At 45.1% G+C, this 14,221-nt stretch overlaps 1 protein-coding gene across 5 annotated transcripts in view; it reads left to right on the top strand.

The window, feature by feature from the left end:
• ush1c (Usher syndrome 1C) overlaps positions 1-14,221 on the top strand; it is a 420,683-nt gene that overhangs the window by 257,250 nt on the left and 149,212 nt on the right. For 3 of the 5 annotated variants that reach the window (XM_072466296.1, XM_072466293.1, XM_072466292.1), the window contains 2 exons: positions 4,003-4,524; positions 10,435-10,551. The exons of the other annotated variants lie outside the window; for them this stretch is intronic. In XM_072466296.1, the coding sequence (XP_072322397.1) occupies positions 4,003-4,524; positions 10,435-10,551 (639 nt within the window). The remainder of the gene's footprint in view (positions 1-4,002; positions 4,525-10,434; positions 10,552-14,221) is intronic. 5 annotated transcript variants of the gene reach the window in all.

Raw genomic sequence — 14,221 nt, 5'->3', positions numbered from 1 at the left:
GGTAGTGTCCTGTCTGGTGATTGGCTGTGCTGTGTTGTATGCTTACTGGTCATCCTTTGTGTCAATCACTGCCTGTCTGCATCTCATTATATACATAAGTGGATATTATGACAATCCTGATACCACGGATTGTGTAGAGCCACATGAGTGCCATCAACTGGCCCTGCACCTGAGGCATACCAACAATCCAACAAATCTCGCAGCCTTCACGTCCTGATGGACCTGCTACAGATCAAAATTAACGTAGCCGAGGCCCTGGCTTCGAGTGCATCAGTGACATCACGGATGCATTTGTGGACGGAAGTCTGTGAGATGCCACAAAGGTCCCCGGTTGAGTCCTGGAATGATCCCATGGTGTAAACGTTGAGGGCTGCTGTAACCTTCACGGCCACAGCAAGGGGTGTCCTCCTGCCCCACGAGGCACCAGGTTTGAAAAAATGTTGCACAGATTTCGCACTGTCTTCCAGTGAGATGGAGTCTCAAGCAGCACATGGGGCTGGATTCTCCGGTTCTGGGGTTATGTCCCCACGCCAGTGTGGGAACAGTGGCATTTTACGCCAGGAAAACTGGCGCAATATGGCGGCGGACTCTCGTGGACCCGGCCTACAAAATAGTCCCCCCCCTTTGGCCGGCTCATGCACCCCAGACCACCCCACCACAGTGCCCCCATCCCTGAATAATGTCCCCCCACCTGCCCATGGATCGGCTCTCCCCTGACTGTGGTGGTGCTGGACTGAGTCCTCAGCCGCCATGCCGAGTTCCCGACCGGTGAGAACACGCGCGACCCACGCCGTCGCGAACTCAGCCAGTCAGGGTTGGACCATTGTGGGGCGGGTCTCAGGCAATGTCCTGAGGCCGTGGATACATGGCGTGGCGTACTCCTTGAATACGCCACTTTGGAGGTGGTGGAGCATCGCGAAATTGGCGCCTCCCCCGATTTGGTCGGGAACTCGGATTCTCCGGCCATTTGCCGAACGCGCTTACGGCGTCGGTGACTGGAGAAACCAGGCCATGTTGTCTGACATATCCATGGAGGACACTCACGTCCTGTAAACCCTGGGTTGTCTTCGCCTTCGACCCTCTGTGGCTGCGGCTGGTCCTTGAGTCTGTCTTGTGCTCCCTTGGCCTCCTGCTGCTGGTTCTCCCTGTGTACAGCCTCTCATATCTGTTGGAATCGGTGCTTCTCCAGCGCTGTGATGAGTAGCATCACCAGCTCCATTGGCTCCATACCAAGTTCTCTCGGAACTCTGCAAGGGATGAGAGAGAGTGAGACCATAAGATTGGTGTTCTAGCTGGTGGTCTTCCGACCCTCCTAACACCCCTTGTCCCTCTGGTACTAGAATCTGTCATTCCTTCATGTTCTATGGTGGCTAGCACTCACTCACATATCTGAAGCCCTTTAAACTTCATTGCTTGATCGGCCCCAGTCAATGCCCTCTTCCCCTCGGAGTCGCCTGTAGCCTCACATCTTGTTGTCCCCTCCCTTAATATTTACATCACAGGGTCTTCTGTCAGGATTCTGTTGATCAACCCTCATGGGCTGGGTCAGCTGGATGCCCATGTATATATTGAGGCCTATAGCCTCCTCTATAACATGCCCTGGGATCCAGCTATTATGCACGCGCATACCCTCTCAAACCCTAGCACCCACACTACAAACCTTGAAAAATGTGTTCCCACGCCTCTCCTTGACGTTTAGAATGTGGGCAGCTGATATTATTGGGGCTTAACTCATGATATCCAGTGATTTTAATGAGCATGAGTCTCTGGAATGTTAGCGGGAACAATGTAGATGAGGTTAGCAACAGCAGTAGGCACCATTCACAATCCGGCTGCGTCTATAATCTCACTCATGATATTGAAATGGATTCAAATGAATTCAAATCAGGTTTTACCCTTCCGGTGAGGGCTCGGGAACATCACAATGGGAAATCTCGCTAGTGCAAATCCCGTCCTTTGCCTCCATGAGAGTTTACGGCCATTATGGGATTTGTGCCTGCAGCTAATGGACCTGCAGAATCATGCCCAAGATCCTGAGAGGATCTAACAGGGTGGACACTGAAAGGATGTTTCCCCATGTGGGAGGGATTAGCATCTCATCTAAGAGAAAGAGGTGTTCCCTGTCTACCCTATACGCCCCTCTTAATTTTGAACAACTCAATTAGGTCACCCTTCAGAGTCCTGTGTTCTAAAGAAAACAACGCTACCTATCCAATCTTTCACCATTGCTGCAACATTCAAGCCCTGGGAACATTCTTGTAAATTTTGAATGCACTCTCTGTACACAAAACTCCGGCTGTGGCCTAAGCAGCATTTTATACAGGTCCAAAATACAATTTCACTTTTGTATTCAATACCTCGTCCAAGAAAGGAAAGAATTCCATATGCTTTCTTTACTATCTTATCCACCAGTCCTGCCACCTTCAGGACCCTGTAGACATGTTTTCCAAGGTCTCTCACTTCCTCATCCCCTCTCAATATCTTCCCATTTACTGAGTATTCCCTTGCTTTGTTTGCCTTCCCCAAAAGTATGACCTGAGACTTTTGCAGATTGAATGCAATTTGCCACTTTTCCGTTCACTCTATCAAACCATTGATATCATGCTGGAGACAATAGCTTTCCTCTTCACCATCAACTCCATGGCCAATTAGGGCAGCACGGTGACGCAGTGGTAGCACTACAGTCTCACGGCGCCGAGGTCCCAGGTTCGATTTGGGTCACTGTCCATGTGGAGTTTGCACATTCTCCCCGTGTTTGCGTGGGTTTCGCCCCCACAACCCAAAGATGTGCAAGGTAGGTGGATTGAACATGCTAAATTGCCCCTTAATTGGAAAAAATGAATTGGGTACTCTAAATTTTTTTTTTTTAAACTCCACGGCCAATTTTTGTGTCATCTGCAAATTTACCGATCACGCCTCCCACATTGAAATCCAAATCGTTGATGTATGCTACATTCTGTGGGACGCCACTTGAAACCATTTTCCATTCGCAAAAACATCCATCTAGCATTAATCTTTGTTTTCTGTCGATGAGCCAATTTTGGATCCAACTTGCAAACTTTCCCTGTATCTTATTTTTCCGGTATAAACTGGATTATCACAATATCTGAAATAGCACAGTGTCTGAAACAGTGAGCTCTTTGTTAACAATATAAATGGCAACATTTTAGAAGTTGTTGCCTCTCATCCTGCACTTAGTGGTGCAATGGGCAGCCTTTCATCTCTTCCCATAGCAAATATTTTCCTGGAACAGGTCTCTAGCCTGTCGTCAAAGGCATATGGCTTGAGGGGCGCCACTCCACATCAAGCATGGCTGACCAGAAGTCTCTCCTGCTCTTATTGACTGCCATTGAAGTGTTGGAAGGATTTTGCGGGTTGATACTCAACTTGTTGGCTATGTTATGAATGCACCTTCCTTCCTTGGCCATCAAGTCCTGGGCCTCAAATCTGGAGTTTCGAGCTCAGAGATAGGGGTGTTACCCACTGTGCCCGAGATCTCCTTCACCCCCAAGTAACACGATAAAATTAAGTGTTTTGTGAATTAACATTGACCTTTTTGTTTCTGATGTAGCTTTTTCCTGTAAAAATAATACATTAAACACTTAGATTTGACTTTATCATTATTTATATCTTGAGTTTTACACACCATATGGAATAGATGACATCTCATTCATATTTCTTTGTTTCAGGGTCTCAAGTGTCCATAATAGTCCAAGTTTAGAAGATGAGTGAACTCATCCATACTTGGCCCCTTTAAGACCATTTTGAGTTCAATGTTTGTTTTGATGGCCACTCCAAAGTGTGACAATAACAACAAAACTCTTAATTTTTCTGGGGATTTTCTTCCTAATTACTATTGAGGAAATGTATGTCTGAAAGGACATTTCCAAAGGACAATTCCTTCTAGTATTGGCTATTGATGTTGCTTGGAGTGAAAATTTTATTTTATCCTTTGGAATTGAGAATCATGCAGTTTTAAAACCCCTATTTATCCACTAACAGGGGTCAAATGCACCACCACCCCCTTCAACATCTGTACGGAAGTTTGCTGGTGGCCTCCAACTGCACACCACAGATCTTGATGACATCAACTTAGATCAATTTGATCAACCAGCAAAGCGAATGGCACCTCCTCCACCAGCATCTCATCTCGTTCCATCAGCACAGCCACCCAAGATTCCATCACCAACTGTCACACCATCACGGAAAAAGCCTGCCCCACCTCCACCAACTCCACCACATCCAAAGCCATCTCACCTAGGCTCCAGAGCATCACCCGTATCCTCAATCCCACTTCCTCCACCCCCGCCTCCACCACTACCCCCTCCAATGCCCATTCATCCTATTGCCTTTACCCGTAATCAAGGTACTATTCCAGAAGCGAGGGAAAGCAACTTGACCTATTACTCCTATGCTAACATGGAGCCAGTTAATGACTGGGAAGGCCACAACCCTCATTCAAAAGCTGGGAACAGTCCGATATACATCCTGACTGAGGAACGTTCATATCCAATTAGTCATAAGGTATTGACTGCATGTTATGAAATCTGTTATGATTGCTGTGCTATCTAAAAGAAAAATGATTGCTGTGCTAGCTTTCCCTGGACTGCATGTTTTCTAAACTTCTAGTCTAAAATTGGACAAAGTTATTTATACTAGTGTAGGCAACCCTTTCAAAAACAATTACTTGGCTACTAAAATGACTGCTTGGCAAACCAAGCACATTTATTGTCAACTGGTAAATATAAGCTGCATAAGGCTCACTGCATCAGAAGGCTGTAGGTTCAAACCCCAATTATGTATTTATCCATGTAATCAGAATGGCACTCCAGTCTTAATGCTGAAAGAGTGCTGCATTGTTGAAGATGCCATACTTTGGATGAAATGTTCAACTGCCCAGCAATGCACCTCAAAAGTAATTAATTGTGTGTGAGACACTTCCAATTAATTCTGAGACACTGTACAGCATTACAAAAACTGGAGTTTTTAAAAAAAGATCAAGAAATTTGTAATACAGCACACAGAAGATTGTTGACACGGGCCTGCATTGCGCCATTCTCTCGCACTGTGTGTTAATGCCCCATTTAATTTATTTGTTTTAATTAGTATATCAGATTATAAAAATCTGAAACTGTAGAGCAGGCTGAAATCACAAGCCAATTTAACCAGTGTTGATAGTATTCATCCTCTTCCTAACTATGTAGAAAATATATGGTAAAGTGTGCAATTTCTTTCGGGTAATTTGTTTTGATAGATGTGAATGTTATTTCTCGGCATCAGATAAAAGATAAATCTCAAAATTTAAAGAGGATATTTTTAAATCTATGGGTAGAATATTACAGCCTTGTTGCAGCAGGGGTGGGGCTGTAAAATGCAGCAAGGGCTTCAGAGGTCCATTGACTTCGGCGGGACTGTAAATCCCATCAGCCGGCTGGATGGTAAAATTCCGCCCTATATATTAATTACAAACGGTTATTTGAGTTCTACCTTTTGGTGTACCTTTTGTTCAGGGAAAAGCCAGATATGCCCAGCATGCTCCCAACTTTGAAAGTTGCATGCGTTTGGAGTGACTTATTATGATTAATATGGTGGCTTACGTAAATATGGAATGACGTTTGGAGTATGTATTGTCTTGTCTCAGGTGGTGAGGAACACATCTCATGCTAGTAGAGTCTCTTCCACACCCAATAATCCATTGGTACGTGAAAAAGTATTGTGAGTGATTATATGTTACTCTTTGCAACAATGATAGGCTGATGGCAGTATAGTTTATATTATGAGAGGTGAACACTAGAACTTACTAAAAATATTTACACTTTTAAGACTTTTTGGGGTGAAGGAGCAAAAAAGATTTGTTGGAGATGTCAGACGAGTGATTAACTGATTCATAACCAATACATATTCTCCTCATGGTGAGTATTGGTTGCAGAGAGTGTGTGCCCTACATGCAGCGGACCTGCCTTTGAGTTGATGATGAGATATCTACGAGCCCTTCATTGCTAACATTAATGAATTGGCTGGTGTTCGGAGCATTATTAATGTCAGATTAACTCTTATACTAAGAAATAAAGTGACAGCCATCCTTAACAGTAGCAGAATTAAAGTACATCTGTCGCACTGATGTGGAGTGGTTTCATTTCACACCCGTGTTCATGGAATCCGAATCAATAGTGAAAGCCCCAGCTGACACCAGAACAAAACAGGGTGAGATTCTGGAAAAGGTCAATGCACTTCACCTTTGAAATCAATTGATGCCTTCACAAGACATTTACTCTCCAAGTTCAGTGTGTGTAGCCGTTGGTTCACATCAATAATAGACCTGTGGAATGTAGGTGTACCATAAGTGCTAAATGCAATAAATATTTAAAGTTTGGTACTGTGTTATTGAGTCCACTTGGTCCACATTTTCCAATTATAGGAATTGTAAACCTTTTCCATAATAGCTGAAATGGAACAAAACTAACATTTAAAACATTTGAAAAAAGACTGAGCTAAAATAATTGAAAGATTGTTACACTGACATTTCCTCTCCATTGACTTCTGAATATTAGTATTTTAAGGAACAATGCAATATTGTTTTGTGTATTTCCAATCATCACCTTGATCGAGAAATTGCTTGATTATTGTAATACCAGAAGACATAAGAGCAGACTTAGGCCATTTGGCCCATCGGGTCTGCTCCAGCATTCAATCATGACTGATCTGTTTCTCACCCCCATTCTCCTGCCTTCTCCCCTTAACCCCTAATCCCTTTATTAATCAAGAACCTATCTATCTCTGTCTTAAAGACACTCAGTGATTTGGCCTCCACAGCCTTCTGTGGCAAAGAGTTCCACAGATTCACCGCCCTCTGGCTGATGAAATACCACCTTTAAAGGATCGTCCTTTCAATCTGACGCTGTGCCCTCGGGTTCTAGTCTTCCTGCTAGTGGAAACATCCCCTCCACATCCATTCTATCTAGGCCTCTCAGTATCCTGTAAGTTTCAATAAGATCCCCCCTCAACCTTCTAAATTCCATTGAGTACAGAACCAGAGTCCTCAACTGCTCCTCATTTAACAAGCTCTTTATTCCAGAATAATTCTTGTGAACCTCCTCTAGACCTTTTCTAAAGTCGGCACATCCTTTCTTAGATACGGGGCCCAAAACTGCTCACAAAACACCAAATGGGGTCTGACCAGAGCCTTATACAGCCTTAGAAATACATCCCTGCTCTTGTATTCTAGCCCTCTCGACGTGAATGCTAACATTGCATTTGCCTTCCTAACTGCCAACTGAAACTGCATATTAACCTTAATAGAATCTTGAACTAGGACTCCTAAGTCCCTTTGTGCTTCTGATTTCATAAGCCTTTTCCCATTTAGAAAATAGACTATGCCTTCATTCTGGGGAGGTGGTGATGTACTGGTATTGACACTGGACTAGTAAACCAGAGACCCAGGGTAATGCTCTGGGGACCCAGGTTAAATGCAGTCACAAGAGTTGGTGAAACTTGAATTCAATAAAAATATGTGGAATTAAAAATCTAATGATGACCATGAAACCATTGTCGATTGTCGTAAAAACCCATCTAGTTCACTAATGTCCTTTAGAACATAGAACATAGAACATAGAAAATACAGCACAGAACAGGCCCTTCGGCCCACGATGTTGTGCCGAACCTTTGTCCTAGATTAATCATAGATTATCATTGAATTTACAGTGCAGAAGGAGGCCATTCGGCCCTTTGAGTCTGCACCGGCTCTTGGAAAGAGCACCCTACCCAAACTCAACACCTCCACCCAACACCAAGGGCAATTTGGACATTAAGGGCAATTTATCATTGGCCAATTCACCTAACCCGCACATCTTTAGGGTAGGAAATCAGCCTTCCTTACCTGGTCTGGCCTATATGTGACTCCAGACCCACAGCAATGTGATTGACTCTTAACTGCCCTAACAAGGGCAATTAGGGATGGGCAATAAATGCCTGCGATGCCCATGTCCCATGAATGAAAAAAGAATGTCTTCCGACCAAAGTGCAACCTCACACTTTTCGACATTGTACTCTATCTGCCACTTCTTTTCCCACTCTCCAAGCCTGTCCCAAGTCCTTCTGCAGCCACCCCCCTTCCTCAATTCTACCTGTCCCTCTGAATATCTTTGTATCATCTGCAAACTTAGCAACAGTTCCTTCTTCCAGATCATTAATGTATATTGTGAGAAGTTGTGGTCCCAACACCGACCCCCGAGGCACACCACTAGTCATCGGCTGCCATCCTGAAAAAGACTTCTTTATCCCCACTCTCTGCCTTCTGCCAGTCAGACATCCTCTATCCATGCCAGTATCTTACCCTTAACACCATGGGCTCTTAACCTATTCAACAGCCTCCTATATGGCACCTTGTCAAAGGCCTTCTTGAAATCTAAATAGATCATGACCACTGGTTCTCCTTTGTCTAACTTCCTTGTTACCTCCTCAAAGAATTCTACCATATTTGTCAGACATGACCTCTACTTGATGAAGCCATGCTGACTCAATCCTATTTTATCATGCACTTCCAAGTACTCCGCAATCTCATCATTAAAAATGGACTCTAATCTTACCAATGACCGACGTCAGGCTAACTGGCCTACGGTTTGGGTTTCAAGGTATAAAACCCTTCTAATTCAAAAAAACTCCAAGATCAGAATTTTAATTTCTAGCACTAGGGTCCTCAGTTGTGCTTGACCTACAATGTACAAATAACGAGTATTTATGAATCAAGTAGAATTTATTAAGCAAGACTTCACATATAATTAACAAGAAGCAGTGAGACAACTTAGAAGAGTTATGTCTCAAGATCCCAAGAACTCTTGTTGTTAGCACAGAGGATGCCCCACTTTGTCTTGGTTTTGAAGCAATGTGAATCTATGTCCAGATGAGTCATACTGTAGAAGTCACTGTGCCAACGAGAACTACGATTTCTCAGCTTTTATCCCCTAGTGTACCATTCCTCCTTCCATTTTTGGAGATGGTGCAAATTCGCTCCTCCTATTGGCTACAGAATGGATTCACCACTACTCTTTGCGTAAAGAACCTGCCTTGCACATCTCCTCCAAACTTTTCCCGACGGACCTTAAACCTATGCCCCCTGGTGACTGACCCCTCCACCCTGGGAAAGAGTGCCTGCCCATTAACTCTATCCACGCGCCTCATAATCTTGTAGACCTCTATCAGGTCACCCCTCAACCTCCGTCTTTCTAATGAAAACAGTCTGAGTCTATTTAGCCTCTCCACATAGCTACCACCCTCCAGACCAGGCAACATCCCGGTAAACCTCCTCTGCACCTTCTCCAAAGCCTCCACATCCTTTTGGTAGAGTGGCGACCAGAATTGTGCGCAACTTCCAAGTGCGGCCTTAACAAGGTTCGGTACAACTGTAGCATGACTTGCCAGTTTTTATACTCGATGCCCCGTCCAATGAAGACAAGCATTCCGTATGCTCTCTTATAAACTCCAGAAATTTAGATTCAATCACAAACAAATGCACATATCCTTCCTCAGAAGCCATAAATAGTCACATACTCTTGTTAAATATCATGGTGGTGAGGAATATGAAGGATTCCCGAGGTAAACCCGCTGTCGGGCCACCATTTTGTGCAGGTGACCCGATGGCAAAGTCCCGTGGCTGGCCACCTGCCCCCTGTACCGCAAAGGAGCTCCCCACCCATGGATTGACTGGGTGACCAAGCCTGGGGATGACCTGATCAACCCCTCTTCCCCCCAGGGACTCCTAATCTGGGAGTCTGATCTCAGGACCCCACAAATAGGGAGACTCACCCCTTTGGAATCCATGAATGGGGAGACCCCCCCGGGACCTCATGAATAGGGAGAACCCCCAGGGACCCCAAGAATAGGAAGAACCCCCCGCCCCCCAGGGACCTCAAGAATAGGGAGACCCACCCAGGGGCCGCATGAATAGGGAAATCCCCCCCCCAGACCTTCTATCTGAAAGAAACCTGCGCAGGAACCCCCGAACTAGAAGGACCCCTGAACTGAAAGAACCCTCCCCTTAGGGACCTCTTAACTAGAGGGCCCCCTACACAGACCACCTAACTAAAGAGACCCCCCCACAGGGACCCCTAACTGAAGGAATCCCTCACAGACACCCCCTAACTAGAGGGTCCCACCACAGAGGCCCCCTAATTAACAGGACCTCCTGACTGAAGGGGCTGCCACAGGGACACCCTGAATACAGGGATCAATATTTAAAAAAATATACATATAGGAATTAATGTGAATAGCAAAATTCAGAATTGGTCAGATTGGTATGTTTTTTGAGTGGTAAAGCATTCAATATATAGCACATTTACTTGGGATAATAAACTTCAATTACAAACTATTTTATTTACATGTTAATTGTCCTTTCCCTTTTCATCTACCGTGGATGACTTTTACTGTATATAACTCCAGCAACTAGCCCCAAGCCCGCCTCTCCAAAAACGACCAATGGGGCCGATGGCTTCCAAACCAGTCATGTTGCCCCCTAGCCCGACCCATATGAACAAGACAAGGGTAAAACTGGAATTGGTAAGTTACATTTTACTGTATTTGTCTTTATAGCTACTTATAACTCTCCCTGTCCTTAATCTGCTTTTCTTAAACAGTGGAATTTGTATAACAACCAACTGTCTACGACAACCACAAGTTGTAAGTACGATCAGCAGCTAAGGCCAGTCAGTTGACATTAATCTGTAATTAAGTTTCGAAGTGTGTATTATGTATTGTGGCCACTGCATTATGCCTGCAAAATGTACACGGGCAGATCCAGTCAAGAGGCTAGATAATTAAAGATAATGCAGAATTAAAAGGGCATCATAGTAGCACAGTGGTTAGCACAGTTGCTTCACAGCTCCAGGGTCCCAGGTTAGATTCCCGGCTTGGGTCACTGTCTGTGTGGAGGCTGCACGTTCTCCCCGTGTCTGCGTGGGTTTCCTCCGGGTGCTCCGGTTTCCTCCCACAGTCCAAAGATGCGCAGGTTAGGTGGATTGCCTTAGCTAAATTGCCCTTAGTGTCCAAAAAATTTAGGTGGTGTTAGGAGGATAGGGTGGAGGTGTGGGCTTAGATCGGGTGCTGTTTCCAAGGGCCAGGACAGACACGATGGGCTGAATGGCCTGCTTCTGCACTGTAAATTCTTCGAACTGAATGAGAGTCAGAATCTGGAGAAATGGCGAGGATCAGGTGGGAGCTAGAGGATGGAGTGATATGCCAAGATTGGAGAGTTAAGGTTGGGTACAAGATTTCTCTTTCTTGTCTTTTGTAATGAGTGCTGGGCTGCCCCTGAAAGCTAACCTGTGTATCCAAGTTTCATGCAGAAACATGGCTGACAAATTAGTGTCAAGCATTCAATCCCCCTATTAGTTGTGGTAGTGCATGGAGACCTGCCTCGTTGCCTTGAACCATGCATGATCGTAACCACTAGTCTCTCTCACTCTTAACAGAGAGAAATGTCTCGTGAACTATGACTAATTACTCAGGTTTTAACGTTATCTAACTTACAGTTTTCATTACCACTTAGAGATCTCATTAGTAAAGTAATCCGATGCTGCATGTTATTAAAATGTGAAGAATAACAGAAAGCTGGAAATAATTTCAAAATAGCCAGTTGAATAGTGCAGATGATAAACTATGAAAATTTAATTCTCACTGCTCTCAAACATCGAGCCTGAAGTTAAAAACCACTGCAGAAAAACTACATTTTGAAGTTAATTAAAGGTAGTTCCATTATATTTAGAATTTTATCACCTGCCAACACAAATGTTTAAAACTGATATCTAAGGCCATTCTATTGGTCCTTGTTATAGGACAGAGGAAGGAAGGAGGTGAATCAAGAAGCAAGACATCATGTCAGTTGTTTTCTACTGGTATATCCACGGTTCTATATTCCATAATAATTCACAGCAGCATCTATATTCCATCATGATTGAAGTAGACTTACATTCATGACTCACATGGGGTGATGGTGGTGTAGTGGTAATATCACTGAACTAGTATAACTAGTATTCCAGGGTCCAGGGCCTTACAGATGTGGAAATTAACAAGTAGGTACAGCGAGTACTCTTTAATCAAAATTTATTGGCTTGTGTAACAACACAGTGGAAATCACTGCAATGTTCTATCTGAATCCAGCGAAACATTAATACTTATAACCTTTTCAACCAATAGCTTACAATTGATTCATAGAGTTTACAGGGCAGAAGGAGGCCATTTGGTCCATCGAGTCTACACCGGCCCTTGTAAAGAGCACCCTATCCCATAACCCCACCTAATCTTTTGAGCACTAAGGGGCAATTTATATCATGGCTAATCCATCAAACCTACACATCTTTGGACTGTAGGAGGAAACCGGAGCACCTGGGGGAAACCCACACAGACACGGGGAGAAAGTGCAAACTCCACCCCGACACTCACCCGAGGCCGGAATTGAACCCGGGACCCTGGAGCTGTGAGGCAGCAGTGCGAACCACTGTGCCGCCCGTGAATCCCTTATTTGCATGCCAACACGCCAATAATATCACAGTTAAACTTTCATTTTAAACCAATGAAAGGACAGTATTTCTAGCCCATAGAAAACAGGGAAAATGGACCAATAAAATGCGAGTATTTTCAATCCTTCGTTTGCGTACCTTATCCCCCCACCTGCCCTTGGGTGTTACTGTAGTTTACAGAAAGTACATTTCTGTTTCGGCTACATCCATCATTCTGTCTCTGCAGACCCAGGTCATTCACTAAGAAACTGTTTATTATGGATTCCACGGAGACATAGAACATACAGTGCAGAAGGAGGCCACCCGGCCCATCGAGTCTGCACCGACCCACCCAAGCCTTCATTCCCACCCTATCCCTGTCAGCCAATAACCCCTCCCAACCTTTTTTGGTCACTAAGGGCAATTTATCATGGCCAATCCACCTAACCTACATGTCTTTGGACTGTGGGAGGAAACCGGAGCACCCGGAGGAAACCCACGCAGACACGGGGAGAACATGCAGACTCCGCACAGACAGTGACCCAGCGGGGAATCGAACCTGGGACCCTGGCGCTGTGAAGCCACAGTGCTATCCACTTGTGCTACGTGCTGCCCAAACATGGGTTCAAATACCACCAGGAGAACAGGTGGAATTTAAATTCAATGAATAAATGTGCAATATAAAACTAATATCAGTAATGGTGACTATGACAACTATCATTGATTTTTTTTTTCAAGCATCTGGTTCACTAATACCCCTTGAGGGTGGGAAATCTGTCATCCTTACTTAGTCTGGTCTACATGTGACTCCAGATCCAAAAGTGGTTGATTCTTAATTGCCTCTTGCAATGCCCTGGTAAGTCATTCAATTCAAAGGCACTTAAGGATGGGCAATAAATGTTGACCTTGCCAGTGACGTCCACATCCCAAGAAAGGCAAAAGAAAACAATGACAATGGGCGGGACTCTCCGATTCCCCAGCCATGTATTTCTTGGCCGCCACGCCGATTGCTGGTGCCAGGGTTCTTACCTTTGCGTCGTTTGGCAATGGGATTTCCCATTGTGACCACCCTACGCTGTTGTGAAACCCACAGGCGGGGGTGTGCTCCCGGCGGGAAAAGTGAATCGCAACAACCGGAGAATCTCCGGCCAATTTGTTTTAGAGCTGTGGCCCAACGTACACTCACGTTTTGAGTTCAGTGAGTTAAAAACCTTTAATAAAAGCAAAATTGAAATAAAATACTGAAAGCCTACACATAATAGACACAATGGACGTGATTCTCTTGTGCTCAAGCGTTACCACAACATGGCCAGAGAATCCCGGGAGAGGCCTCCAGCAGACTTCCTGACAGCCTCCGCGCCTTGCGGGATTCACCGAAGTCCTGCGGGATGTTGGAGTCAGAACTCCGCCCAAAATGGGCACGACCAAATAACGCTCATGGAAGTAGTTCATAAACCTACTTTTGACCTACCTGCCCGGGATCCGCCGGCCTCCCCAGGGAGGCTGCAGCCTGGCGCCGGTCAGTGCTGGTCCACACAAACTTGGACCAGCCTGAACGGCACCTGGGGGATCTCCCGGGCTGTCGGAGGCCCTAGGGTGACCAGGGTAAGTGCAGGAATGCTGCCTGTAACAGGGGAACCTTGGCACTGCCCAGCTGGCACTTTGGTACTGCACCCTGGCACTGCCAGGGTGCCTGGGTGACACTGCCAAGCCAGCAGGAGCACTGCCTGGGT

Source organism: Scyliorhinus torazame, chromosome 10 (assembly GCF_047496885.1).
Source record: "Scyliorhinus torazame isolate Kashiwa2021f chromosome 10, sScyTor2.1, whole genome shotgun sequence".
Taxonomy (NCBI): Eukaryota; Metazoa; Chordata; class Chondrichthyes; order Carcharhiniformes; family Scyliorhinidae; genus Scyliorhinus; species Scyliorhinus torazame.
This window is presented reverse-complemented; position numbering and strand designations above follow the sequence as displayed.